Source organism: Cherax quadricarinatus, chromosome 38 (genome assembly GCF_038502225.1).
Source record: "Cherax quadricarinatus isolate ZL_2023a chromosome 38, ASM3850222v1, whole genome shotgun sequence".
Classification (NCBI taxonomy): domain Eukaryota; kingdom Metazoa; phylum Arthropoda; class Malacostraca; order Decapoda; family Parastacidae; genus Cherax; species Cherax quadricarinatus.
In genome coordinates, this window is record NC_091329.1 from 9350002 (window position 1) to 9376754 (window position 26753).

General features: G+C 38.8%; 1 protein-coding gene across 2 annotated transcripts in view; it reads right to left on the reverse strand.

The window, feature by feature from the left end:
• Window positions 1–25439, reverse strand: part of LOC138853730 (uncharacterized) — a 48714-nt gene extending 23275 nt beyond the window's left edge. Inside the window, exons 1-2 of one of the 2 annotated variants that reach the window (XM_070092085.1) lie at window positions 25092–25439; window positions 3430–3556 (exon numbers count right to left, since the gene is read on the reverse strand). In XM_070092085.1, the coding sequence (XP_069948186.1) occupies window positions 3430–3556; window positions 25092–25125 (161 nt within the window). In that variant the 5' untranslated portion in view covers window positions 25126–25439. Of the gene's footprint in view, window positions 1–3429; window positions 3693–25091 lie in introns of those variants that run through there. The other variant, XM_070092084.1, reaches the window with a different exon arrangement.
• Window positions 25440–26753: the final 1314 nt, after the last annotated feature.

Below are 26753 nucleotides of genomic sequence, written 5' to 3' on the forward strand. Positions count from 1 at the left end.
TAACGCAAAAGCATATCCATCCTGTGGACGGTAGCTCAGCAGCATATCCATCCTGTGGACGGTAGCTCAGCAGCATACCCATCCTGTGGACGGTAGCTCAGCAGCATACCCATCCTGTGGACGGTAGCTCAGCAGCATACCCATCCTGTGGACGGTAGCTCAGCAGCATATCCATCCTGTGGACGGTAGCTCAGCAGCATACCCATCCTGTGGACGGTAGCTCAGCAGCATACCCATCATGTGGACGGTAGCTCAGCAGCATACCCATCCTGTGGACGGTAGCTCAGCAGCATACCCATCCTGTGGACGGTAGCTCAGCAGCATACCCATCCTGTGGACGGTAGCTCAGCAGCATACCCATCCTGTGGACGGTAGCTCAGCAGCATACCCATCCTGTGGACGGTAGCTCAGCAGCATACCCATCCTGTGGACGGTAGCTCAGCAGCATACCCATCCTGTGGACGGTAGCTCAGCAGCATATCCATCTTGTGGACGGTAGCTCAGCAGCATATCCATCCTGTGGACGGTAGCTCAGCAGCATACCCATCCTGTGGACGGTAGCTCAGCAGCATATCCATCCTGTGGACGGTAGCTCAGCAGCATACCCATCCTGTGGACGGTAGCTCAGCAGCATACCCATCCTGTGGACGGTAGCTCAGCAGCATATCCATCTTGTGGACGGTAGCTCAGCAGCATACCCATCCTGTGGACGGTAGCTCAGCAGCATATCCATCCTGTGGACGGTAGCTCAGCAGCATATCCATCCTGTGGACGGTAGCTCAGCAGCATACCCATCCTGTGAACGGTAGCTCAGCAGCATATCCATCCTGTGGACGGTAGCTCAGCAGCATACCCATCCTGTGGACGGTAGCTCAGCAGCATATCCATCCTGTGGACGGTAGCTCAGCAGCACATCCATCCTGTGGACGGTAGCTCAGCAGCATATCCATCCTGTGGACGGTAGCTCAGCAGCACATCCATCCTGTGGACGGTAGCTCAGCAGCATATCCATCCTGTGGACGGTAGCTCAGCAGCATACCCATCCTGTGGACGGTAGCTCAGCAACATATCCATCCTGTGGACGGTAGCTCAGCAGCATATCCATCCTGTGGATGGTAGCTCAGCAGCATATCCATCCTGTGGACGGTAGCTCAGCAACATATCCATCCTCTGGACGGTAGCTCAGCAGCATATCCATCCTTTGGATGGTAGCTCAGTAGCATATCCATCCTCTGGATGGTGGCGCAAGAACATATGGATACTATTATAGGTAATGGTTTAAATAAAAAAAAGGCACAATACCATGACTGGAACGATACACAAATAACCCGCACTACTACCTTCTACCTCCACTACTACCACAACCACCTCCTGGCCTATATATGCTCCCTCCTCTCATTTTCGTTAAAAATCATTATATAAATGATCATAATTTTTAAAGGGGTGGACCGGTAAGCCAGCGGAAGGCCTCGGTCAGATGACCAAAGCTCCAAAGGCGGGTCATCATATGACTAAGTCCCGCGTCAGGAAACACTTGTCCTGTTTCCTGACGAACCTTACTTAACCTAACCTTCTTTTCGTTAGTGTGACTTTGTAAATGGTCCAAGTAGGACCGAAACGTTGTCGTAAGCTCCTCTCTTCTATGTGCGGGTTATTTGTGTAATGGTTTAAAACCAGAAGCGAGTGGTTAGATCTTAACAGTGATAGCATGGTGATGGTTACATCATAACACAGTGATTAAGAAGATTTTTTAAATTATTAACTCTAGATAAGACAGCCACATAAATGTCGTGGCTTTGTTTCCGTTAGGATTCTTCAGTACTCTTCCCTAGGATGCGACCCACAACGGTCAACCTAGCTCCTAAGTACTAATATACAGCTAGGTGAACGGGGGCAGCAAATGTACGAAGACTTTTTCATACTCGCCTCGATCTCACGATCTACACAATCCTTCCATTTATAGAATGGTCACCGATATTAGTAGACATTCTTTATTCGTTCGCCGCCCCTGTTTGCTCCGTCCCTTTTCTCTTCGCCTACATTCACTCTTGTCTTCCCTTCAGTTACCACCTTTATATGTTCATGTAGCATCTCACTTTTCCCTACCCCCCTGGGAAGTTCCAGCTGTTCGGGTCTGTTCTTTCTCACTCCCTTGTTCGAAAGCTCAACTGCCTACTGTGGCTTCCCGCTCTCTTTTTCTTGATCACTTCCACTCCCATTCTCATGCCACCGCTGTGTACACAGATGGCTCTAAGTCTTCAGACGGCGTCGGATTCGCAGCAGTGTTTCCGGACAGCGTCGTGCGGGGACATTTACTATCTTCAGCTAGCATTTTTACTGCTGAACTGTATGCCATTCTTGCAGCACTTATTCGTATCGCATCTATGCCTGTGTCATCATTTGTAGTAGTCTCAGACTCCCTTAGTGCTCTACAGGCTATACGAAAATTTGATACATCTCATCCCCTAGTTCTCCGTATCCAACTTTGGCTACGCCGTATCTCTACCAAACATAAAGATATTGTTTTTTGTTGGGTCCCTGTTCATGTCGACGTACAGGGCAGTGAACAGGCAGACACTGCTGCGCGGTCAGCAGTACATGACCTACCAATTTCCTATCGAGGTGTTCCATTTCTGGACTATTTTGCTGCAATAGCTACCCACCTTCGCACCCGTTGGCAACAACGTTGGTCAACTCTGCTCGGTAACAAACTTCATTCTATTAAACCGAGCATAGGTTACTGGCTGTCTTCTTGTCATCAGTGCCGAGGTTGGGAGACCACTCTCTCCCGCCTTCGCATTGGTCACACTCGTCTTACTCATGGGTATCTCATGGAGAGGCACCCTGTTCCTCTCTGTGAGCAGTGTCAAGTTCCAGTATCGATTAGCCACATTCTGTTAGACTGCCCTCTCTATCAAGGAGCACGCAGAATTTACCTCCAACGTCGTCTTCGTTCTACTACTCTCTCTTTACCTTCCCTTCTTGCTGATGGACCCTCCTTTAATCCTGACTCTCTCATTGAGTTCTTGACAACGACTGATTTACTCCACAAACTCTGATGATATTTTTCGCACTCCCCTCAGCCCTTTCTAGTTCAGTCTCTTGCTGCCCTTTACCCTTTCACCATCCACTGCCCTGCTGTTATCCGTAACCTATTACTCATCCATCTCCCTTTTGCCACCTGATGCCCTCGCTTCCTTCCTGCCCTGCAGCGTTGTATAGTCCTTGTGGCTTAGCGCTTCTTTTTTGATTATAATAATAATAATAATCGCCTCGCCTGTGATCGATCCCGGGCCTTGCAGTTGTAATCTTAAAATAATTATTTAATTTTTGTGACTTATAATAATGAAAACTTTAAAGTAATGTAAAAAAGGAGAGAGAGAGAGAAATAGAGAGGAAAAATTAATAAATATTAGTACACCGGTGTACCTGCACATGTTGGCCAGCTGTTTGGGTTGGTATGGTAATCCTGTCTTGGGGATGTTGGGCACGATCTTGGCCAGGCAAGCGTCCAACTCCGTCTTGTTTGAGCACTGTGTCACCCCCACTGACCAGCCTGAAGAGGTAATGGTGCCAGGGTCAATATTTCTCGCGCTCATCTCTTTCATTCTGGAGAAATATATATGGCTGACTGCCGTAGACAGTGCCGTCAGCCATCCTAGGAAAAGTATTACCGAGAATTTAGACACATTATGTTAAAGACGTTTTGTCATGTAATTTAATTAGAGACGGGCTCAAGTGAGGGTAAATTACAATAACTAATCCCAGGATTAAGTACAGACGGGTCCGACTTATGTCACTGGAATTTTCGACTTTGTGGAAGTTTGTAATATGTCGCACGTTGAAGTTAGGAACACCCGCATACTCCTGGTTTGATGGCCCCCCCCAAAAAAAAATGGACTCCACGGTATATTTTCTCGTGTGTGTGTGTGTGTGTGTGTGTGTGTGTGTGTGTGTGTAGTGGTGGTAGTAATAGTTACTAGGTGTGGAAAATTGCATTTATCTGAATGTAACTAATTATGTACATAACAGTAAATGATAACAAAGATAATTATTATTTATCAATGTTACATAGACAAGTAGGAATTTGGGACACCTAGGTCGCAAAAAATGTCCCCCTTCGATACCTACCACTGTCATAACCACAAGTTGCTCTGGACCTATTAATTAAATGAAATGTACATACACCAGGAATACTGGTAAATATATAAATTTGTGTACTGTATATTAAAATTAAAAAAAAAAAGGATTATATATATATACACACATTTACATTACAGAAGGAGAATATCTTAATATCACTCACCAATTTGACTGGAGATTAATGTGTATCATACTCAGAAAACCTCACTGTCTATCTATGAAAATAACACTGGCCAGGTTACTACATAAGACTTATCTGAGGTTCCTGGAGTTGTCCTGTCTAGTCGCCTGATATCTCAAGTTATGCAGGAATGCACATCCAACAATTTCGTCTCCTATTTGAGACGAAATTGTTGTCAGCCCAATTTTAACCTCTAGAGCACGACAAATTCTTCCCATTACACCATCGTTTCTAATCCAAATTCAAACAAAATGGCGACAGGCTCCCCCCCCAGCCGCAGGTTTCCCATTTTCGATAACATACTTCTTTTAAAAATACAATATAGGGCATCTATTTACCTATAAATTACCGTATTTCCGGAAAATATATACAGCATTTTCCACACTGCGGCCGGCCGGAGTTTGTTGCTAAACGACTCAAATTGCTCATTTGACAATGGTGGAGGACCTGGGTACATATAGGATCTGGCATCCACACGGCGACATATTACACAAGATTTAATCACCCTTTTTACACTTTGCCGTCCTTGTGGAATCCAGAAAGTTTCCCTAATACAATTTAAGGTATCTTGTACCCCACCATGCATTACATTTTTATGGGCATTTAGAACAATTAAATTTGTTAGATGATGAGTTTTGGGCAGTAAGATAGGGTGTTTAGCATAATCACCCAATTCAGCATTTTGTAACCTACCTCTGCACCTAATTACATTGTTCTCTAAATACAGCCCCAGTTTCTCTATTATGGAACCTTTCACAATTTTTCTTTCCATCATCAATTTAATCTCACTTCCATAGATTTCCTCCTGTACCCTCTTTATCCAATATTCAAGAGGATGTGAAAACTTAAATGAAATATTCATCTTGTTTAGAAATTTAAACACCAACTTAGTTACATTGATTAGTTTGGGTAAAGAAGCATACCTATTTATATCAATGGCTAAGGGAGGACAAACTATTGGAGCGGTGGTCACAGTAATTTCAACAGGAGCAATATAAGCCTTTTGTACAGGCCAATTAGCTTTATTTACCAACCAGCTCGGTCCTTTAAACCATGATACAGCATTTACAAATTTAGCATAAGGTAAACCTCGAGACAAGAAATCAGCTGGATTCTCCTCACCAGGTATATGATTAAATGTTAACATATGCTGACCCAAACTATTATACTTGCATCTGATTAATTTCAGCGACTGTTTTGTACGTACACAATTTTACTGTTTCCATTACGAATCCATTGTAAGGATACCTCATTATCAGACCAAATTACAGTGTCGCTAATATTTATCTCCTGCAACTTATTTCTTATATAATTAGCTAATTTGACACCTACATAAATGGCTGTTAATTCCAACTGAGGTAAGGTACGTGATTTAATTGGAGACACTTTAGCTTTAGACATAACAAGAGAAATAACACTATTACATTGAAGGTAAGCAACTGCTCCATATGCCAATTTTGAAGCATCACAAAAAATGTGGAGTACATTTTTCTTATTTGGATTGGCCACCTGGCTTGGGAACTCCAACATTGGAATTTTTTCGTAATCACCAATTAATTCATCCCACCTGTTAATGAATTCCTCAGGTAGAATTTCATCCCAAGCACATTTAAGTTTCCATGCTTCCTGTATTAATAATTTCCCTCTTATAGTAAGGGGTGACACTAAACCTAGTGGATCAAAACATTTGGAAACTTCAGCAAGCAAAACTCTCTTAGTTAATTTATTGGGCATACTGTAATTATTAGGTTTTAACATTAACAAATCTCTCTCAGTATCCCAAGTTAATCCCAGTACATTACTACATTTTGGCACTTCATCTCCAGGGTAATCTTTACTTATTTGACCTTTAATTTGGACGAATTACTATTCCATTCCCTCAGAGGCATATTTGCACTTTGCATTATTTCATTAGCCTCTCCATAAGTCATTAACAGTTCCTCTTCAGTTGACGTCACACCCAGGAAATTGTCCACATAAAATTGTTTGCTCATTACTTTACTCAATGGACTTTCCATACGTTTAAGGTGTGCATTTATCATCGCTTGAAGTAGGAACGGACTGGATGTAGCACCAACTAATACGCTCCTAAAGCGAAAGGTTTTCAGAGGGCTAAGTGGGTCACTAGGATTCTCAGGCCATAAGAAGTGGGTACAATCCCGGTCAGCCTCTTGTAAACCCACTCTTAGGAAAGTTTTACTTATGTCAGCCGTAAAGGCATAATTCTTCACCCTGAAATTTAATTAGATATCTCCTAATTTTTCCGTCAATGACGGACCTGTCATCAAACAGTCATTTAAACTAGGTACATTTTTGTTACTCCTGGCACTACAATTAAACACAATTCTCAAAGGAGTGGTCTTAGAATCCTTCTTCACTCCGTGATGGGGCAAATAGTGACCATAAATTTTGGCTTGCTCAGGAGGTACCTCTTCTATAAATTTATTAATTAATTGTTCAGCAATTATATCATTATAGGCGCAGTTAACAATTGTGGTGTCTTACTCAGTTCGCGGAGCTGAGCCTTTAATTGTCCATACGCCATTTTGTAATTAGTGGGCAATTCTGGATGGTTCAGTCTCCACGGAAGTCGTACCCAGTATTGTCCAGATTCAAATTTTACATCTCTTAGGTATTGTTCTTGAGTAAAAGAATCGTCTGGACTTTCTTCATTTACATTTATTCCAATGCTGTCTAATTCCCACAATTTATGCACTGGCTCAACACCATCCTCTATGGAAGAATTATACTGGGGCACGATTTCATGAGTAAGACACACAGTTATGGTATTTGTAGTTTCCTCTAGTCATGAATTATTATTACGAGGAATCCTACCATACATTACATGGCCTCCTGCAGTCTTCAAAAGGGTGACACCACATTTCTTTACCATACCCTTTACAAAGGAGGCATAATAGTCACTACCTATCAAAATATTTATTGGGCCTACAGAATCATCACTTACCCCAGAAGGTGCTAAATTTACATTATGTGAAAGTCTTTCTGTAGCTTTACTAAGCCCTATTGTAGATATTTTCTCTGGAAGTCTATCTACAATTACTGCATTAACACGTTTTTTCTCATTACCCAACCTGACAGTTACATAAACAGTGTCATACAAGTGAGCCCTTTTATCCGAGAGAAAACCAAATAATTTTAAAGTTGTGGGATCTCCCATCTGTACTTTTATACCATCAAGACATTTACGTTTTATGAAGGTACGCTGGGATCCCTGGTCCAATAATGCATTTACATTTTTTGATTTATGCCTTTTATCATCAATTTTTACCTGTAACACAGGTAAGGCTACTTCAGCAAAACCATCATTATTAACATTAGCAGCAATTTTTACATTAGCTACTGTTGTGTCAGGATTGTCAACATTATCATTATTATCAACATTATCATATAGACCTTTACACATGACTATATGGTGTCTTCCTTTGTGACATTGATAACAGAAGTTTAATTTGGCATAACAATCCTTTACATTGTGATTACCCAAACACCTGATACATCTGTCAAGTTCCTCCAATCTTTCAACTTTATCATTCCATGAATTGTATGCATTGCAATTCTTAGAAAAATGAGTACCCTTGCAGAAGAGACAATCTCTCTTTTCTCTGACTGGTTTCTTATTAACTGGGCTACTCTTAGAAGGGTACTTATTCTTCTTACCTTGTTGAGAATCATTATTTCTGATTCTTGCTACTTGATGTGCACCTATGCAACTATTTTTAGGAAATGAATTTTGATTATTACCACTGGGATAATTTTTCCCTTTGTGAAACTTGACAGATACCTCAGAGTTATTATGTGTTGCATCTTTAAAATGAGTTAGTTGGTTGGTCTGCAACTGCACAATTAATTCTTGTAGACCTAGTCTTATTTCCTCCAGACCAAAATAACCCTTGTGTTATTTGTTTGAGAGCCATTCAAGTGTTTTACAGCTTAATTTATTCTGTACCATGGCACTCAATAACCAGTCTGATTCCTTCAGATTATATTTATTACTTAAAGTTTTGAAAGTGCTCTCCAGTTTAACTCTAAACTACTGTAAACCTTTGTAAGTGTGATCTGGAGATTTTAAATTAACAATGTTATTCACTAGATCCAACCTACTTTGTTCTATATTACCATAAGCGACCTTCAACAAGTCAACTGCTTCCTTGTAAGAGTCATCTACATTGGGAAAGGTTTGTATCAGTATGTGAGCATCTCCTCTTACCTGTCCTTTGAGGTAAAATAATTTAGTTACACAGGCTAGGTCACTCCTGTCATGCACAGCTGCTTTAAAAATTGACCAAAATTCCTCCTAATTTTCACCAGAATTAAATACAGGTAAACATAGTTCTGGGAGTTTTGGCAAAGACATATTATTTGTTGGAGCAGACTGATTAACTTCCTGGTTTACACATTTTAATTTATTCAAGGCCTGACTTTTACAAGAAAGAATCTTTTCCTCTAATTCATAATACTGATTAATCATAAGATCTACTTCACTCTCATCTACACAGTTTACTAACAAATCTCCTTCATATTTGTTGTAATATAATTTGTATGAATCATATCTATTACCTAAAGCATCTAAATACAATTTTAAATCATCAGTATTCACAGTTTCTTGATTCATTAATTCCAAACATTTATTATATGTCTTGGTTACATGACCCTTTCTAGCTTGCAATGACGCTTTCTTTGCTCTGTATTCCATATGTTTGTCTTCTATATTAATTTCCTCATTTTCAGCCATGATGCAATGTATTAAATTCAACTTAATAACACTGATTATGTACTAAATTATGCACTTTATAGAGGTAAATAGTACAACTTACCTTTGAATAAATCCTAGCTACCTGAGCTTAGCAATTACATGTAAGAAAATTATATAAATTTTAAATGTACATTAATACAAATCTTTAGCCAACCTTGGCTTATCAAAATTAATATTATACAAATTAATAAATCCTTGCCAGAATTTGGCAGAGCAAAATTAATATTATACACATTAATATTAATTAAACTTGGCTTATCAATTACACATACACTGATATAAATCTTGGCCAGCATTATCTTATCAAATTAATATTATACAAATACATTAATATAAATCCTAGCCACTTTGGCTTTGCAAAATTAATATACACATTAATATAATTAGCTACACTTGGCTTATCAATTACACATACACTTATACACATTAATAAAATCTTCAGCCACACTTGACTTATCCAAATTAATATTGTAATAATTATAATCCACTACACATTAAGTAAATTTGTGAACTTCACATCCACCTCCTGTCATTTCACATATAATTATTAAGTAATTAACTAATTAATGACTTCACTAATTACATCCGGTTCGAAGGACCAACAGGCAAATTAAATGTGAAAAATTGCATTTATCTGAATGTAACTAATTATGTACATAACAGTAAATGATAAAGATAATTATTATTTATCAATGTTACATAGACAAGTAGGAATTTGGGACACCTAGGTCGCAAAAAATGTCCCCCTTCGATACCTACCACTGTCATAACCACAAGTTGCTCTGGACCTATTAATTAAATGAAATATATACCAGGAATACTGGTAAATATATAAATTTGTGTACTGTATATTAAAATTAAAAAAAAGGATTATATATATATATATATATATATATATATATATATATATATATATATATATATATATATATATATATATATATATATATATTTCTTTCTTTCAACACAACACAACGGCTGTATCCCACCGAGGCGGGGTGGCCCAAGAGGAAAAACGAAAGTTTCTCCTTTTGCATTTAGTAATATATACAGGAGAAGAGGTTACTAGTCCCTTGCTCCCAGCATTTTAGTCGCCTCTTACAACACGCATGGCTTACGGAGGAAGAATTCTGTTCCACTTCCCCATGGAGATAAGAGGAAATAAACAAGAAGAACTAGAAAGAAAATAGAAGAAAACCCAGAGGGGTGTGTGTATATATGCTTGTACATGTATGTGTAGTGTGACCTAAGTGCAAGTAGAAGTAGCAAGACGTACCTGTAATCTTGCATGTGTATGAGACAGAAAAAAAAAAGACACCAGCAATCCTACCATCGTGTAAAACAGTTACAGGCTTCAGTTTTACATTCACTTGGCAGGACGGTAGTACCTCCCTGGGCAGTTGCTGTCTACCAGCCTACTACCTACTACCTATATACACACATTTACATTACAGAAGGAGAATATCTTAATATCACTCACCAATTTGACTGGAGATTAATGTGTATCATACTCGGAAAACCTCACTGTCTATCTATGAAAACAACACTGGCCAGGTTACTACATAAGACTTATCTGAGGTTCCTGGAGTTGTCCTGTCCAGTCGCCTGATATCTCAAGTTATGCAGGAATGCACATCCAACAATTTCGTCTCCTATTTGAGAGGTGTCAGCCCAATTTTAACCTCTAGAGCACGACAAATTCTTCCCATTACACCAACGTTTCTAATCCAAATTCAAACAAAATGGCGACAGGCCCCCCCCCAGCCGCAGGTTTCCGATTTTCGATAACAAACTTCTTTTAAAAATACAATATAGGGCATCTATTTACCTATAAATTACCGTATTTCCGGAAAATATATACAGTATTTTCCACACTAGGAGTTAAATACACTTGGCCTCTCCCCCTCTTTTGTATGTGTGTGTGTGTGTGTGTGGAAAGGGAAGGTAGAGACATCGGTTAGTCATCATCATGTGGCCTAGGTATTGTATGAGGAGGTAGAGGTATTCGCAAATGCCATGCGTAACAATAAACAAGACCACTTTTCGCGGGCTAATTGAATGAATGCGGGATTGCAATCATGGACCAGGTGAAAGTGCCAGCTTATGTTTTTTGTATTTTAATATAATTATTTATTTTGTGTCTGTATTATTATTTCCATTAACTTGTGTTCGATAACTCAAGGGTATTGTATAACTTACGAAAGCTTGTAATTATTATTTTAGAATCATAATGGAAGAGATACTGACACGGTCCTCTTCTTGTTTCAGTGGATCCTTAGTGATCGCCCTGTCATTGATGTCTTAGACGCCAGCCAACCCTTGCCTCTACATCTGTTTGGCTGTCCTATTTACCAAAGAGTATGTCGACTTCGCTTCCAATATCTTTAACGCCCTGACGCACTTACTCTGACATCTGTAACTTCCTGATGCACCCATTCTAGCACCTTCAGCTTTCTGACTCCGTGACATCTTAAACGCCCTCATTCTGTCATTTTTAACGCCATGACGCTATCATTCTGATATATTCAACGTCATATTTTCTTTCCAATTAAGGAGACCTGGACTGAGATCGAGCCGCAGGGACATTGATCTCCGGAGCCATTAACAGAAAACAGGTGATTTTCCCCTCATGACAGCAACAAACACCGGGAGAATCATACAGTGAGCGTCATCATTCGGCTCTAATTACTGGTGTCTCAGTTATATACAGCATCTCAGGTATCGGTGTAACGTGATCTTCCTAGATTGCCAGTTAATAAACACATCACATCACTGTTAACAAGCATCAGGATTGTGATAATAAAGTATAGTGGTGGTAGGAAATTATAGGTAGTTGATTGGTGGAAGTGAATTATGCCAAGTTATGGTAGTGTGGTGGTGGAACTATACTTTATTCAAGTGTAATTTTTTCTTCAACAAATTTAGATATATACATTTACCGAGTGTTGCTTTCCTCTACGAGTTGCACTTTTCCTGTCATTTTATACAAGATGGGTTTCTTACATAGAGTAATGAAATTTGTCAGACTTCAGCAGGGAGATGTGAATATCATCAAGCATTCCACTACGACAGCTTTAGAAGTTTCGTTTCAGCAGGAGCAAGATAAATGAAAAGAGATGGAGTATATATATATATATATATATATATATATATATATATATATATATATATATATATATATATATATATATATATATATATATATATATATATATATATATATATATATATATATATATATATATATATATATATATATAATATATAATATATATATATATATATATATATATATATATATATATATATATATATATATATATATATATATATATATATATATATATATATATATATATATATATATATATATATAATATATATATATAATATATATATATATAATATATACATATATAAATATATATATAAATATATATATAAATATATATATAAATATATATATAAATATATATATAAATAAATAAATATATATATATATATATATATATATATATATATATATATATATATATATATATATATATATATATATATATATATATATATATATATATATATATATATATATATATATATATATATATATATATATATATATATATATATATATATATATATATATATATATATATATATATATATATATATATATATGTGCGCAAAACAACCACTCTGAAAGAATAGAGAAATTCCAAGCGCTTTCGTGACTACTCACATTATCATAGTTCCTTGATAATGTGAGTAGTCACGAAAGCGCTTGGAATTTCTCTATTCTTTCAGAGTGGTTGTTTTGCATATTCTGAAATCACCTGTTTACTGTGATCTTATTGCATATATATATGTATGTATGTATGTAGTAGGTTGGTAGACAGCAACCACCCAGGGAGGTACTACCGTCCTGCCAAGTGAGTGTAAAACGAAGCCTGTGATTGTTTTACATGATGGTAGGATTGCTGATGTCTTTTGTCTGTCTCATAAATATGCAAGATTACAGGCATGTCTTGCTACTTCTACTTACACTTAGGTCACACTACACATACATGTACACATTTATTTATACACACTCATCTGAGTTTTCTTTGATTTTATCTTAATAGTTCTTGGTCTTATTAATTTTCCTTTTATATCCATGGGGAAGTGGAATAAGAATCTTTCCTCCGTAAGCCATGCGTGTTGTAAAAGTCAACTAAAATGCCGGGAACAATGGGCTAGTAACCCCTTTTCCTGTAAAGAGTACTAAAAAGAATAAGAAGAAGAAAATTATCAAAGTGGGAAGTCTGAATGTGCGTGGATGTTGTGCAGATGATAAGAAAGAGATGATTGTGGATGTTATGAATGAGAAGAAGCTGGATGTCCTGGCTTTAAGTGAAACAAAGCTGAAGGGGGTGGGAGAGTTTCAGTGGAGAGGAATAAATGGGATTAGGTCAGGGGTTTCAAATAGAGTTAGAGCTAAAGAAGGAGTAGCAATAATGTTGAAGGATAAGCTATGGCAGGAAAAGAGGGACTATAAATGTATTAATTCAAGGATTATGTGGAGTAAAATAAAGATTGGATGTGAAAAGTGGGTTATAATAAGCGTGTATGCACCTGGAGAAGAGAGAAGTGTAGAGGAGAGAGAGAGATTTTGGGAAATGTTGAGTGAATGCGTGGGGAGTTTTGAATCAAGTGTGAGAGTAATGGTGGTTGGGGATTTCAATGCTAAAGTGGGTAAAAATGTTATGGAAGGAGTAGTAGGTAAATTTGGGGTGCCAGGGGTAAATGTAAATGGGGAGCCTTTAATTGAGCTATGTGTAGAAAGAAATTTGGTAATAAGTAATACATATTTTATGAAAAAGAGGATAAATAAATATACAAGGTATGATGTAGCACGTAATGAAAGTAGTTTATTAGATTATGTATTGGTGGATAAAAGGTTGATGGGTAGGCTCCAGGATGTACATGTTTATAGAGGGGCAACTGATATATCGGATCATTATTTAGTTGTAGCTACAGTTAGAGTAAGAGGTAGATGGGAAAAGAGGAAGGTGGCAACAACAAGTAAGAGGGAGGTGAAAGTGTATAAACTAAGGGAGGAGGAAGTTCGGGTGAGATATAAGCGACTATTGGCAGAAAGGTGGGCTAGTGCAAAGAGGAGTAGTGAGGGGGTTGAAGAGGGTTGGAATAGTTTTAAAAATGCAGTATTAGAATGTGGGGCAGAAGTTTGTGGTTATAGGAGGGTGGGGGCAGGAGGAAAGAGGAGTGATTGGTGGAATGATGAAGTAAAGGGTGTGATAAAAGAGAAAAGGTAGCTTATGAGAGGTTTTTACAAACCAGAAGTGTTATAAGAAGAGCAGAGTATATGGAGAGTAAAAGAAAGGTAAAGAGAGTGGTGAGAGAGTGCAAAAGGAGAGCAGATGATAGAGTGGGAGAGGCACTGTCAAGAAATTTTAATGAAAATAAGAAAAAATTTTGGAGTGAGTTAAACAAGTTAAGAAAGCCTAGGGAAAATATGGATTTGTCAGTTAAAAACAGAGTAGGGGAGTTAGTAGATGGGGAGATGGAGGTATTGGGTAGATGGCGAGAATATTTTGAGGAACTTTTAAATGTTAAGGAAGAAACAGAGGCAGTAATTTCATGCACTGGTCAGGGAGGTATACCATCTTTTAGGAGTGAAGAAGAGCAGAATGTAAGTGTGGGGGAGGTACGTGAGGCATTACGTAAAATGAAAGGGGGTAAAGCAGCTGGAACTGATGGGATCATGACAGAAATGTTAAAAGCAGGGGGGGATATAGTGTTGGAGTGGTTGGTACTTTTGTTTAATAAATGTATGAAAGAGGGGAAGGTACCTAGGGATTGGCAGAGAGGATGTATAGTCCCTTTATATAAAGGGAAAGGGGACAAAAGAGACTGTAAAAATTATAGAGGAATAAGCTTACTGAGTATACCAGGAAAAGTGTACGGTAGGGTTATAATTGAAAGAATTAGAGGCAAGACAGAATGTAGGATTGCGGATGAGCAAGGAGGTTTTAGAGTGGGTAGGGGATGTGTAGATCAGGTGTTTACATTGAAGCATATATGTGAACAGTATTTAGATAAAGATAGGGAAGTTTTTATTGCATTTATGGATTTAGAAAAGGCATATGATAGAGTGGATAGAGGAGCAATGTGGCAGATGTTGCAAGTATATGGAATAGGTGGTAAGTTATTAAATGCTGTAAAGAGTTTTTATGAGGATAGTGAGGCTCAGGTTAGGGTGTGTAGAAGAGAGGGAGACTACTTCCCGGTAAAAGTAGGTCTTAGACAGGGATGTGTAATGTCACCATGGTTGTTTAATATATTTATAGATGGGGTTGTAAAGGAAGTAAATGCTAGGGTGTTTGGGAGAGGGGTGGGATTAAATTATGGGGAATCAAATTCAAAATGGGAATTGACACAGTTACTTTTTGCTGATGATACTGTGCTTATGGGAGATTCTAAAGAAAAATTGCAAAGGTTAGTGGATGAGTTTGGGAATGTGTGTAAAGGTAGAAAGTTGAAAGTGAACATAGAAAAGAGTAAGGTGATGAGGGTGTCAAATGATTTAGATAAAGAAAAATTGGATATCAAATTGGGGAGGAGGAGTATGGAAGAAGTGAATGTTTTCAGATACTTGGGAGTTGACGTGTCGGCGGATGGATTTATGAAGGATGAGGTTAATCATAGAATTGATGAGGGAAAAAAGGTGAGTGGTGCGTTGAGGTATATGTGGAGTCAAAAAATGTTATCTATGGAGGCAAAGAAGGGAATGTATGAAAGTATAGTAGTACCAACACTCTTATATGGGTGTGAAGCTTGGGTGGTAAATGCAGCAGCGAGGAGACGGTTGGAGGCAGTGGAGATGTCCTGTTTAAGGGCAATGTGTGGTGTAAATATTATGCAGAAAATTCGGAGTGTGGAAATTAGGAGAAGGTGTGGAGTTAATAAAAGTATTAGTCAGAGGGCAGAAGAGGGGTTGTTGAGGTGGTTTGGTCATTTAGAGAGAATGGATCAAAGTAGAATGACATGGAAAGCATATAAATCTATAGGGGAAGGAAGGCGGGGTAGGGGTCGTCCTCGAAAGGGTTGGAGAGAGGGGGTAAAGGAGGTTTTGTGGGTAAGGGGCTTGGACTTCCAGCAAGCGTGCGTGAGCGTGTTAGATAGGAGTGAATGGAGACGAATGGTACTTGGGACCTGACGATCTGTTGGAGTGTGAGCAGGGTAATATTTAGTGAAGGGATTCAGGGAAACCGGTTATTTTCATATAGTCGGACTTGAGTCCTGGAAATGGGAAGTACAATGCCTGCACTTTAAAGGAGGGGTTTGGGATATTGGCAGTTTGGAGGGATATGTTGTGTATCTTTATATGTGTATGCTTCTAGACTGTTGTATTCTGAGCACCTCTGCAAAAACAGTGATAATGTGCGAGTGTGGTGAAAGTGTTGAATGATGATGAAAGTATTTTCTTTTTGGGGATTTTCTTTCTTTTTTGGGTCACCCTGCCACGGTGGGAGACGGCCGACTTGTTTAAAAAAAAAAAAAAAAAAAAAAGAAAATATATATATATATATATATATATATATATATATATATATATATATATATATATATATATATATATATATTGTTATTGATACACACATATGACTATATCCTCATTGCTCTACTGAAGTCTCCCAGTTCAGACTGACAGATTTCGACACTGCATCGGTATATGACAGCGAAATATAGTTAGCTTTTGTTCTCTTTTACACTTATAGAATAGGGTAGCAGCACACTGCTGATATATCCCATTTTGTTAAAAAATAGAAAATAAGAATAAAATAAGTTTGGAATATTGATTTTAATATTTGAAAGATGACTCTTGTCAGACTAGAGGAAATCCTCTCAATTTGTTAGGCTTAACTGTAATGTACGCACCTCCCCCTTTCTATATCCTTTCCCTGTTTGCCTCTCTCATTCTCCTTTGTATCTTATCAAATAAAAGCCTTTCTGCTTTATTATAATTTTCACAACCATATAGATAAATTGGACCTCAGGTCGTGGGAATCTTAAGTCTGGAGCAGGAATGTATTCATTAGACACCAGACCTAAGATTGCCACCACCTATCCACACACTGGTAACTACCAGCTCATAATTGCATCTTGCATAACCGAAAGTCCAAGTAATATACTCTACACAAATAACCCGCACATAAAAGAGAGAAGCTTACGACGACGTTTCGGTCCGACTTGGACCATTGACAAAGTCACACTAACCAGAAGTGGAGCAGGACGGCTATATATAGGCAGGAAGAGGTGGTGGTGGTAGTAGTAGTAGTAGTAGTAGTAGTACAAGAATGGAATATAATACCGACAAGATGAAATTAAGACATGCGCAACACCCGGGCATCCCCATCGTAGACGCTTCGCCATCCAGCCAGCCACTGGATGGCGAAACGTCCACAACAAAGACAACCAGACGCCACACATGTGTCTCAATTTCATCAGTAGTTGTAGTAGTAGTAGAAGAGGTAGTAGTAGTGGTAGTGGTAGAAGTGGGAAATAAGGAGGACGAGCCAGTCAAATACAAAGGAAGGGGAGCACTGCAAGAGAGCTAGGTGCCCACTGAGGGAGAGCAAGGGGAAGTGGGAAATAAATGAAGAAGGAACAGAAACACGAGACAGAAGAGAGAAAGACAACCCAGAGGAGAAAAGGAAAGAGGAAAGGGGAAGAGGGAGAAGAAGAAAAAGAAAAAGAAAAAATGAGGAGTCAAGTTAAGTCACGGGTGTTCTGAAGTTTGGAGCATTTTACAATGTAGTGGGAGAGGAAGGCATCTACAGAGACGAAGCCAGGACTAAGGTTCATACAAGGAAAGTTGTGTATTAGAGAGGATTCAACTAGACGGCGACTGTTCGAGTTGGAAGTAGGGAAGACAGTTTTAGCAGAAGACCAGTCAATAGGATGGCTATGATCTCTGACGTGACAGAAAAGAGCATTGTTAGTGTCGGCAAGCCTAACACTATTTTTGTGCTCCTTAAGTCTGTCAGAAAGAGATCGACCAGTTTCTCCGAAGTATTGAAGAGGACAGGAGGAGCAAGAAATAGAGTAGACACCAGGAAGATCTGTAGAGGGAGGAGAGGTATGAACGAGATTAGTGCGAAGAGTGTTAGTCTGGCGGAAGGTAAGCTTGATGTTTAAGGGACGGAGAGAATTGTTGAGATTAGAAAGACCGGAAATGTAGGGAAGGCAGAGGATAGAAGAGTTCCCAGGAGTAGAGAGTTTGGGAGAGAAGAAATTGCGTTTAGCACGTGAGAGGGCAGAGTCTATGAAATGGGAAGGGTAGCCAAGACGGGAAAACGAATTATGAAGAGTGGAAATTTCTGCTGGAAGGAACTGAGGATCACAGATGCGGAGGGCACGGAGAAAGGGAGATAAGAACACTTTTCTTGACAGAGGAAGCATGATAGGAAAAGTAGTGAATGTACATGCCACTGTGCATAGGTTTTCGGTAAACGGAAAAGGAAAAACCTGTATCTGAGCGGTGGACATGGACATCAAGGAAAGGAAGCAAGGAATTAGATTCCCATTCAGCTTTAAACTTAATGGAAGGGGCAAGATTATTAAGAGCTTCAAGAAAAGATTGGAAGAGACTGGAGTCATGAGGCCACAGAGCAAAGTCGGTATTATATTCCATTCTTGTACTACTACTACTACTACTACTACTACTATTACCACCACCACCACCACCTCTTCCTGCCTATATATAGCCGTCCTGAATCCTGAGGATTCTGTGACTTTGTCAATGGTCCAAGTCGGACTGAAACGTCGTCGTAAGCTTCTCTCTTTTATGTGCGGGTTATTTGTGTATCGTTCCAGTCACGGTATTGTGCCTTTTTTTGTTATTTAATATACTCTACCTGGTGTTCAACTACCCTGGTCATTGTTTTAATTTAGTGGCCATCTCTTTCCTCACCATACGTGTGATTTGTGAATTTGACTCACTCTATGAACCAAGATTTTTTCACTTTCTTACACAGCTGGAGATTACCTCAGACGAGTCGAATTTTTTTGCACACTATTTCTATTTACATATTCTGGGGTTTCTCAATTCATTGACAATTGTCCACTAAACTGATATTTTATCTCAAAACAACCACCGTGAAAAATTAGTGAAAGGCCAAACGCTTTCATTATTACTCACAGTATTGTGATATCACCTGCTTGCTGTGATCTTTTTACACACACACACACACACACACACACACACACACACACACACACACACACACATTATATATAAGCATTGTCTTTGCAGAGGCGCCCATATACGACAGTTCAGATGTCACTCCAAACAGCCAATGTATATATATATATATATATATATATATATATATATATATATATATATATATATATATATATATATATATTATTATCACACTGGCCGATTCCCACCAAGGCAGGGTGGCCCGAAAAAGAAAAACTTTCACCATCATTCACTCCATCACTGTCTTGCCAGAAGGGTGCTTTACACTGCAGTTTAAAAACTGTAGTGTAAAGCACCCTTCTGGCAAGACAGTGATGGAGTGAATGATGGTGAAAGTTTTTCTTTTTCGGGCCACCCTGCCTTGGTGGGAATCGGCCAGTGTGATAATAAATATATATATATATATATATATATATATATATATAATATATATATATATATATATATATATATATATATATATAATATATACATATGTATATATAAAATATATACATATATATATAATATATACATATATATAATATATATATATATATATATATATATATATATATATTGGCTGTTTGGAGTGACATCTGAACTGTAACAAAGTTGGTAGAATTACCGACAATTTTTATTTTTTTTATTATCACACTGGCCGATTCCCACCAAGGCAGGGTGGCCCGAAAAAGAAAAACTTTCACCATCATTCACTCCATCACTGTCTTGCCAGAAGGGTGCTTTACACTACAGTTTTTAAACTGCAACATTAACACCCCTCCTTCAGAGTGCAGGCACTGTACTTCCCATCTCCAGGACTCAAGTCCGGCCTGCCGGTTTCCCTGAATCCCTTCATAAATGTTACTTTGCTCACACTCCAACAGCACGTCAAGTATTAAAAACCATTTGTCTCCATTCACTCCTATCAAACACGCTCACGCATGCCTGCTGGAAGTCCAAGCCCCTCGCACACAAAACCTCCTTTACCCCCTCCCTCCAACCCTTCCTAGGCCGACCCCTACCCCGCCTTCCTTCCACTACAGACTGATACACTCTTGAAGTCATTCTGTTTCGCTCCATTCTCTCTACATGTCCGAACCACCTCAACAACCCTTCCTCAGCCCTCTGGACAACAGTTTTGGTAATCCCGCACCTCCTCCTAACTTCCAAAACTACGAATTCTCTGCATTATATTCACACCACACATTGCCCTCAGACATGACATCTCCACTGCCTCCAGCCTTCTCCTCGCTGCAACATTCATCACCCACGCTTCACACCCATATAAGAGCGTTGGTAAAACTATACTCTCATACATTCCCCTCTTTGCCTCCAAGGACAAAGTTCTTTGTCTCCACAGACTCCTAAGTGCACCACTCACTCTTTTTCCCTCATCAATTCTATGATTCACCTCATCTTTCATAGACCCATCCGCTGACACGTCCACTCCCAAATATCTGAATACGTTCACCTCCTCCATACTCTCTCCCTCCAATCTGATATTCAATCTTTCATCACCTAATCTTTTTGTTATCCTCATAACCTTACTCTTTCCTGTATTCACCTTTAATTTTCTTCTTTTGCACACCCTACCAAATTCATCCACCAATCTCTGCAACTTCTCTTCAGAATCTCCCAAGAGCACAGTGTCATCGGCAAAGAGCAGCTGTGACAACTCCCACTTTGTGTGTGATTCTTTATCTTTTAACTCCACGCCTCTTGCCAAGACCCTCGCATTTACTTCTCTTACAACCCCATCTATAAATATATTAAACAACCACGGTGACATCACACATCCTTGTCTAAGGCCTACTTTTACTGGGAAAAAATTTCCCTCTTTCCTACATACTCTAACTTGAGCCTCACTATCCTCGTAAAAACTCTTCACTGCTTTCAGTAACCTACCTCCTACACCATACACTTGCAACATCTGCCACATTGCCCCCCTATCCACCCTGTCATACGCCTTTTCCAAATCCATAAATGCCACAAAGACCTCTTTAGCCTTATCTAAATACTGTTCACTTATATGTTTCACTGTAAACACCTGGTCCACACACCCCCTACCTTTCCTAAAGCCTCCTTGTTCATCTGCTATCCTATTCTCCGTCTTACTCTTAATTCTTTCAATTATAACTCTACCATACACTTTACCAGGTACACTCAACAGACTTATCCCCCTATAATTTTTGCACTCTCTTTTATCCCCTTTGCCTTTATACAAAGGAACTATGCATGCTCTCTGCCAATCCCTAGGTACCTTACCCTCTTCCATACATTTATTAAATAATTGCACCAACCACTCCAAAACTATATCCCCACCTGCTTTTAACATTTCTATCTTTATCCCATCAATCCCGGCTGCCTTACCCCCTTTCATTTTACCTACTGCCTCACGAACTTCCCCCACACTCACAACTGGCTCTTCCTCACTCCTACAAGATGTTATTCCTCCTTGCCCTATACACGAAATCACAGCTTCCCTATCTTCATCAACATTTAACAATTCCTCAAAATATTCCTTCCATCTTCCCAATACCTCTACCTCTCCATTTAATAACTCTCCTCTCCTATTTTTAACTGACAAATCCATTTGTTCTCTAGGCTTTCTTAACTTGTTAATCTCACTCCAAAACTTTTTCTTATTTTCAACAAAATTTGTTGATAACATCTCACCCACTCTCTCATTTGCTCTCTTTTTACATTGCTTCACCACTCTCTTAACTTCTCTCTTTTTCTCCATATACTCTTCCCTCCTTGCATCATTTCTACTTTGTAAAAACTTCTCATATGCTAACTTTTTCTCCCTTACTACTCTCTTTACATCATCATTCCACCAATCGCTCCTCTTCCCTCCTGCACCCACTTTCCTGTAACCACAAACTTCTGCTGAACACTCTAACACTACATTTTTAAACCTACCCCATACCTCTTCGACCCCATTGCATATGCTCTCATTAGCCCATCTATCCTCCAATAGCTGTTTATATCTTACCCTAACTGCCTCCTCTTTTAGTTTATAAACCTTCACCTCTCTCTTCCCTGATGCTTCTATTCTCCTTGTATCCCATCTACCTTTTACTCTCAGTGTAGCTACAACTAGAAAGTGATCTGATATATCTGTGGCCCCTCTATAAACATGTACATCCTGAAGTCTACTCAACAGTCTTTTATCTACCAATACATAGTCCAACAAACTACTGTCATTTCGCCCTACATCATATCGTGTATACTTATTTATCCTCTTTTTCTTAAAATATGTATTACCTATAACTAAACCCCTTTCTATACAAAGTTCAATCAAAGGGCTCCCATTATCATTTACACCTGGCACCCCAAACTTACCTACCACACCCTCTCTAAAAGTTTCTCCTACTTTAGCATTCAAGTCCCCTACCACAATTACTCTCTCACTTGGTTCAAAGGCTCCTATACATTCACTTAACATCTCCCAAAATCTCTCTCTCTCCTCTGCATTCCTCTCTTCTCCAGGTGCATACACGCTTATTATGACCCACTTCTCGCATCCAACCTTTACTTTAATCCACATAATTCTTGAATTTACACATTCATATTCTCTTTTCTCCTTCCATAACTGATCATTTAACATTACTGCTACCCCTTCCTTTGCTCTAACTCTCTCAGATACTCCAGATTTAATCCCATTTATTTCCCCCCACTGAAACTCTCCTACCCCCTTCAGCTTTGTTTCGCTTAGGGCCAGGACATCCAACTTCTTTTCATTCATAACATCAGCAATCATCTGTTTCTTGTCATCCGCACTACATCCACGCACATTTAAGCAACCCAGTTTTATAAAGTTTTTCTTCTTCTCTTTTTTAGTAATTGTATACAGGAGAAGGGGTTACTAGCCCATTGCTCCCGGCATTTTAGTCGCCTCATACGACACGCATGGCTTACGGAGGAAAGATTCTTTTCCACTTCCCCATGGACAATAGAAGAAATAAAAAAGAACAAGAGCTATTTAGAAAAAGGAGAAAAACCTAGATGTATGTATATATATATATGCATGTGCGTGTCTGTGAAGTGTGACCAAAGTGTAAGTAGGAGTAGCAAGATATCCCTGTTATCTTAGCGTGTTTATGAGACAGAAAAAGAAACCAGCAATCCTACCATCATGCAAAACAGTTACAGGTTTTTGTTTCACAGTCATCTGGCAGGACGGTAGTACTTCCCTGGGTGGTTGCTGTCTACCAACCTACTACCTACAACAATATGTAAAGTAAAAGGACACAAGTGCAACTAATGTGACATTTATTGTGGCAACGTTTCGCTCTCCAGGAGCTTTATCAAGCCATTACAAACAATACATGGACACAGAGGGTATATAAAGGCTCTGAGTGAGGTGCAATACTAGTGAGGTAACATTTCGATGTTCACTAGTGGTGGTAGTAGTAGTAGTAGTAGTAACAAAAATAATACAATAAGGAAGAGCAATTAATTCGTACATGAGTAAAAGGATATAAAAGCTATTACTTGGGTAACATAAAAATAGGTTGGACAAATATAGACTGGAAAGAGGCAAGTTTTTTTCAGTGTTCACTCTCTGTAATGTGCTTGTGTAGTATAACAGGAGAGACTATGTGATGGCCGGGTTTACTGTTTTCAGGAGGATTCTTGCTAAGACTTCGGAGATGGTGAAGCTGCCGTTGTTTTGTTTAATTGTATTCGAAACAGCGATTAGTGCTGATTCAAGGCACTTGAGTCTGCGGAAATTAGTTTCTTTGATCACTAATTGGGCGTCTCTGAATTTCATGAGATGATTGGTGGAATTTCGGTGTTGTACACAGGCGTTGTTTAAGTTGTCGTTCCTACATGCGCAAGAAACCTCGACACCCGCCTCAATGAACACATTTACGCATGTAGGAACGACAACTTAAACAACGCCTGTGTACAACACCGAAATTCCACCAATCATCTCATGAAATTCTTAGCAAGAATCCTCCTGAAAACAGTAAACCCGGCCATCACATAGTCTCTCCTGTTATACTACACAAGCACATTACAGAGAGTGAACACTGAAAAAAACTTGCCTCTTTCCAGTCTATATTTGTCCAACCTATTTTTATGTTACCCAAGTAATAGCTTTTATATCCTTTTACTCATGTACGAATTAATTGCTCTTCCTTATTGTATTATTTTTGTTACTACTACTACTACTACCACCACTAGTGAACATCGAAATGTTACCTCACTAGTATTGCACCTCACTCAGAGTCTTTATATACCCTCTGTGTCCATGTATTGTTTGTAATGGCTTGATAAAGCTCCTGGAGAGCGAAACGTTGCCACAATAAATGTCACATTAGTTGCACTTGTGTCCTTTTACTTTAGACATCTGAACTGTCGTACATGGGCGCCTCTGCAAAGACAATGCTTATGTGTGAATGATGGTGAAAGTTTCTTTTTTTTGGGTCACTGAGTCACACCACACAAGACAACCCATTCTCGTTTAAAGACGTCGGTGGTTAAATTTTACTCAACGTTTACCATTTCATGTTTCCCGTTTTCTCAAAAAAAATTTTTTTTGTTAGGCATAGTTAATTTTGATTAAATTACGCTAGGTTAGGTTATAGAAACCTATAAACACATGTGTACATAAATTAGGAAAAAAAATGCGTCGTTATATATCTGGCAACGAGGTGGCCGAGGAAAAATGAGAAACGTGGAATGGTTGACGTTATCATTTTTTTTGTGAGTATGGGTTGTACGAGACTACTCACCCACCACACAAGCGAGCAGCAAAAGTAAAGACATTTTTACTGGAGTTGTGGGAAGCGGTTATACAAGACGGTGGTCATGTCATGCGTGCACGACCTAGCAACTTTCCATGCAAAATTATAAACGTGATATAACTTCTAGAGCACTTTCAGATCTACTCGAACCCAGCTGAATGTCAGTTCGCAAACCTCTGAGAAATCTTCTCATTAATAACTGCGGGTTAGATAACCTCTATAGCGAAGGGTGAACACAGTTGTTACGTTGACGATGGGAAATTATATGTGAAACAAGAAGAGAAGAATGGGTGGAGGTGACGCAATAACCCGAGCTGCGAGGTGGTATATTTTATCTCTGGTGTCTGGGCTTATACTACCTCCAGTGAACCTCCTGGACTGGTGGGTGTCTCTTGCGAGAGACGCTCATGCGCCAATTAGTCCACTACTAAACTTCGATTATTTTCATTCCCGATACTTTTTGCATTCGTTCCATTCGATTACTTTTTTTTTGTAGGTGTTATTAAAGTACACCTGCAGAAATGTGGTTAACACATTACCTGGATACGTTATCAACCTGAAGCATTTTTGTAGTCTTTTTACTCTGTTTTTTGCTTGTTATATATTTGTTTTGAAATGGAAAAGCTGTAAAGGCCCACAGATATATAATATAATAGACACATTAGTTAATGAAGTTGTATGATGCTGTATATCGTAGGCCGACATATGTGGGTCGCATCCTGGGGGATAAAATTTCCCTGATTTGCCCGAAATGCTCTGCATAACACGGAGCTTTCTATGTAGTAACACATTTATGTCACCTAGGTCGGTATGAGTTGTATAATGTACTTCTAGAAATAAATATTATTATTGTTATTGTTATTACAGTTCCTGCTCTCCCTGTTAACGGACACATTAACATCAAAAATAGTTTTATGAGTATTAGTGTTGTGGGTCGCACCATAAGGAAAAACTGGAAAAACAAATCGAAATGTGATGTCTGATGTCTTTTATTGCTGAAATATTTATGATTATTATACATTCTGATCCAATATGCTCAATTCTTTTGTTTTTATTGTTAATATCATTAATGATAAAGAGTAAGTTACTTTTGACTTTTTTGAGTTATCCTAGGTAGTTTACACATATGTTAAACTATGTATGATAATAATTGTACTTATGTGTACATGTACCTAAATAAGCTTACTTACATGTGCATTGGCCTAATTACATATCTAGGTCCTATCCAGGTTATATAATTGATATACGCATGTAAGCTAGTGAGGAGAATACAAGTGGACGAGGATAGGGTAAAGCTACAAGATCTGGACAGGCTGCAAGCCTGGTGCGATAAATGGCTCCTGGAATTTAACCTTAGGCAGTGGAAAGTCATGAAGTTTGGGAAAGGACAAAGAAGACCACAGACGGAGTACAGTCTAGAAGATCAAAGGCAGCAAAACTCACTCAAGAAAAAGGATCTTGGGGTGAGCATCATACCGAGCACATCTGGGGCTCACATCAACCAAATAACTGCTGCAGCATATGGGCGCCTGGCAAACCTAAGAACAGCGTTTGGACATCTAAGTAAGGAGTCATTGAAGATACTGTACACTGTACGTCAGGCCCATATTGGAGTATGCGGCACCAGTATGGAACCCATAGTTAGTCAAG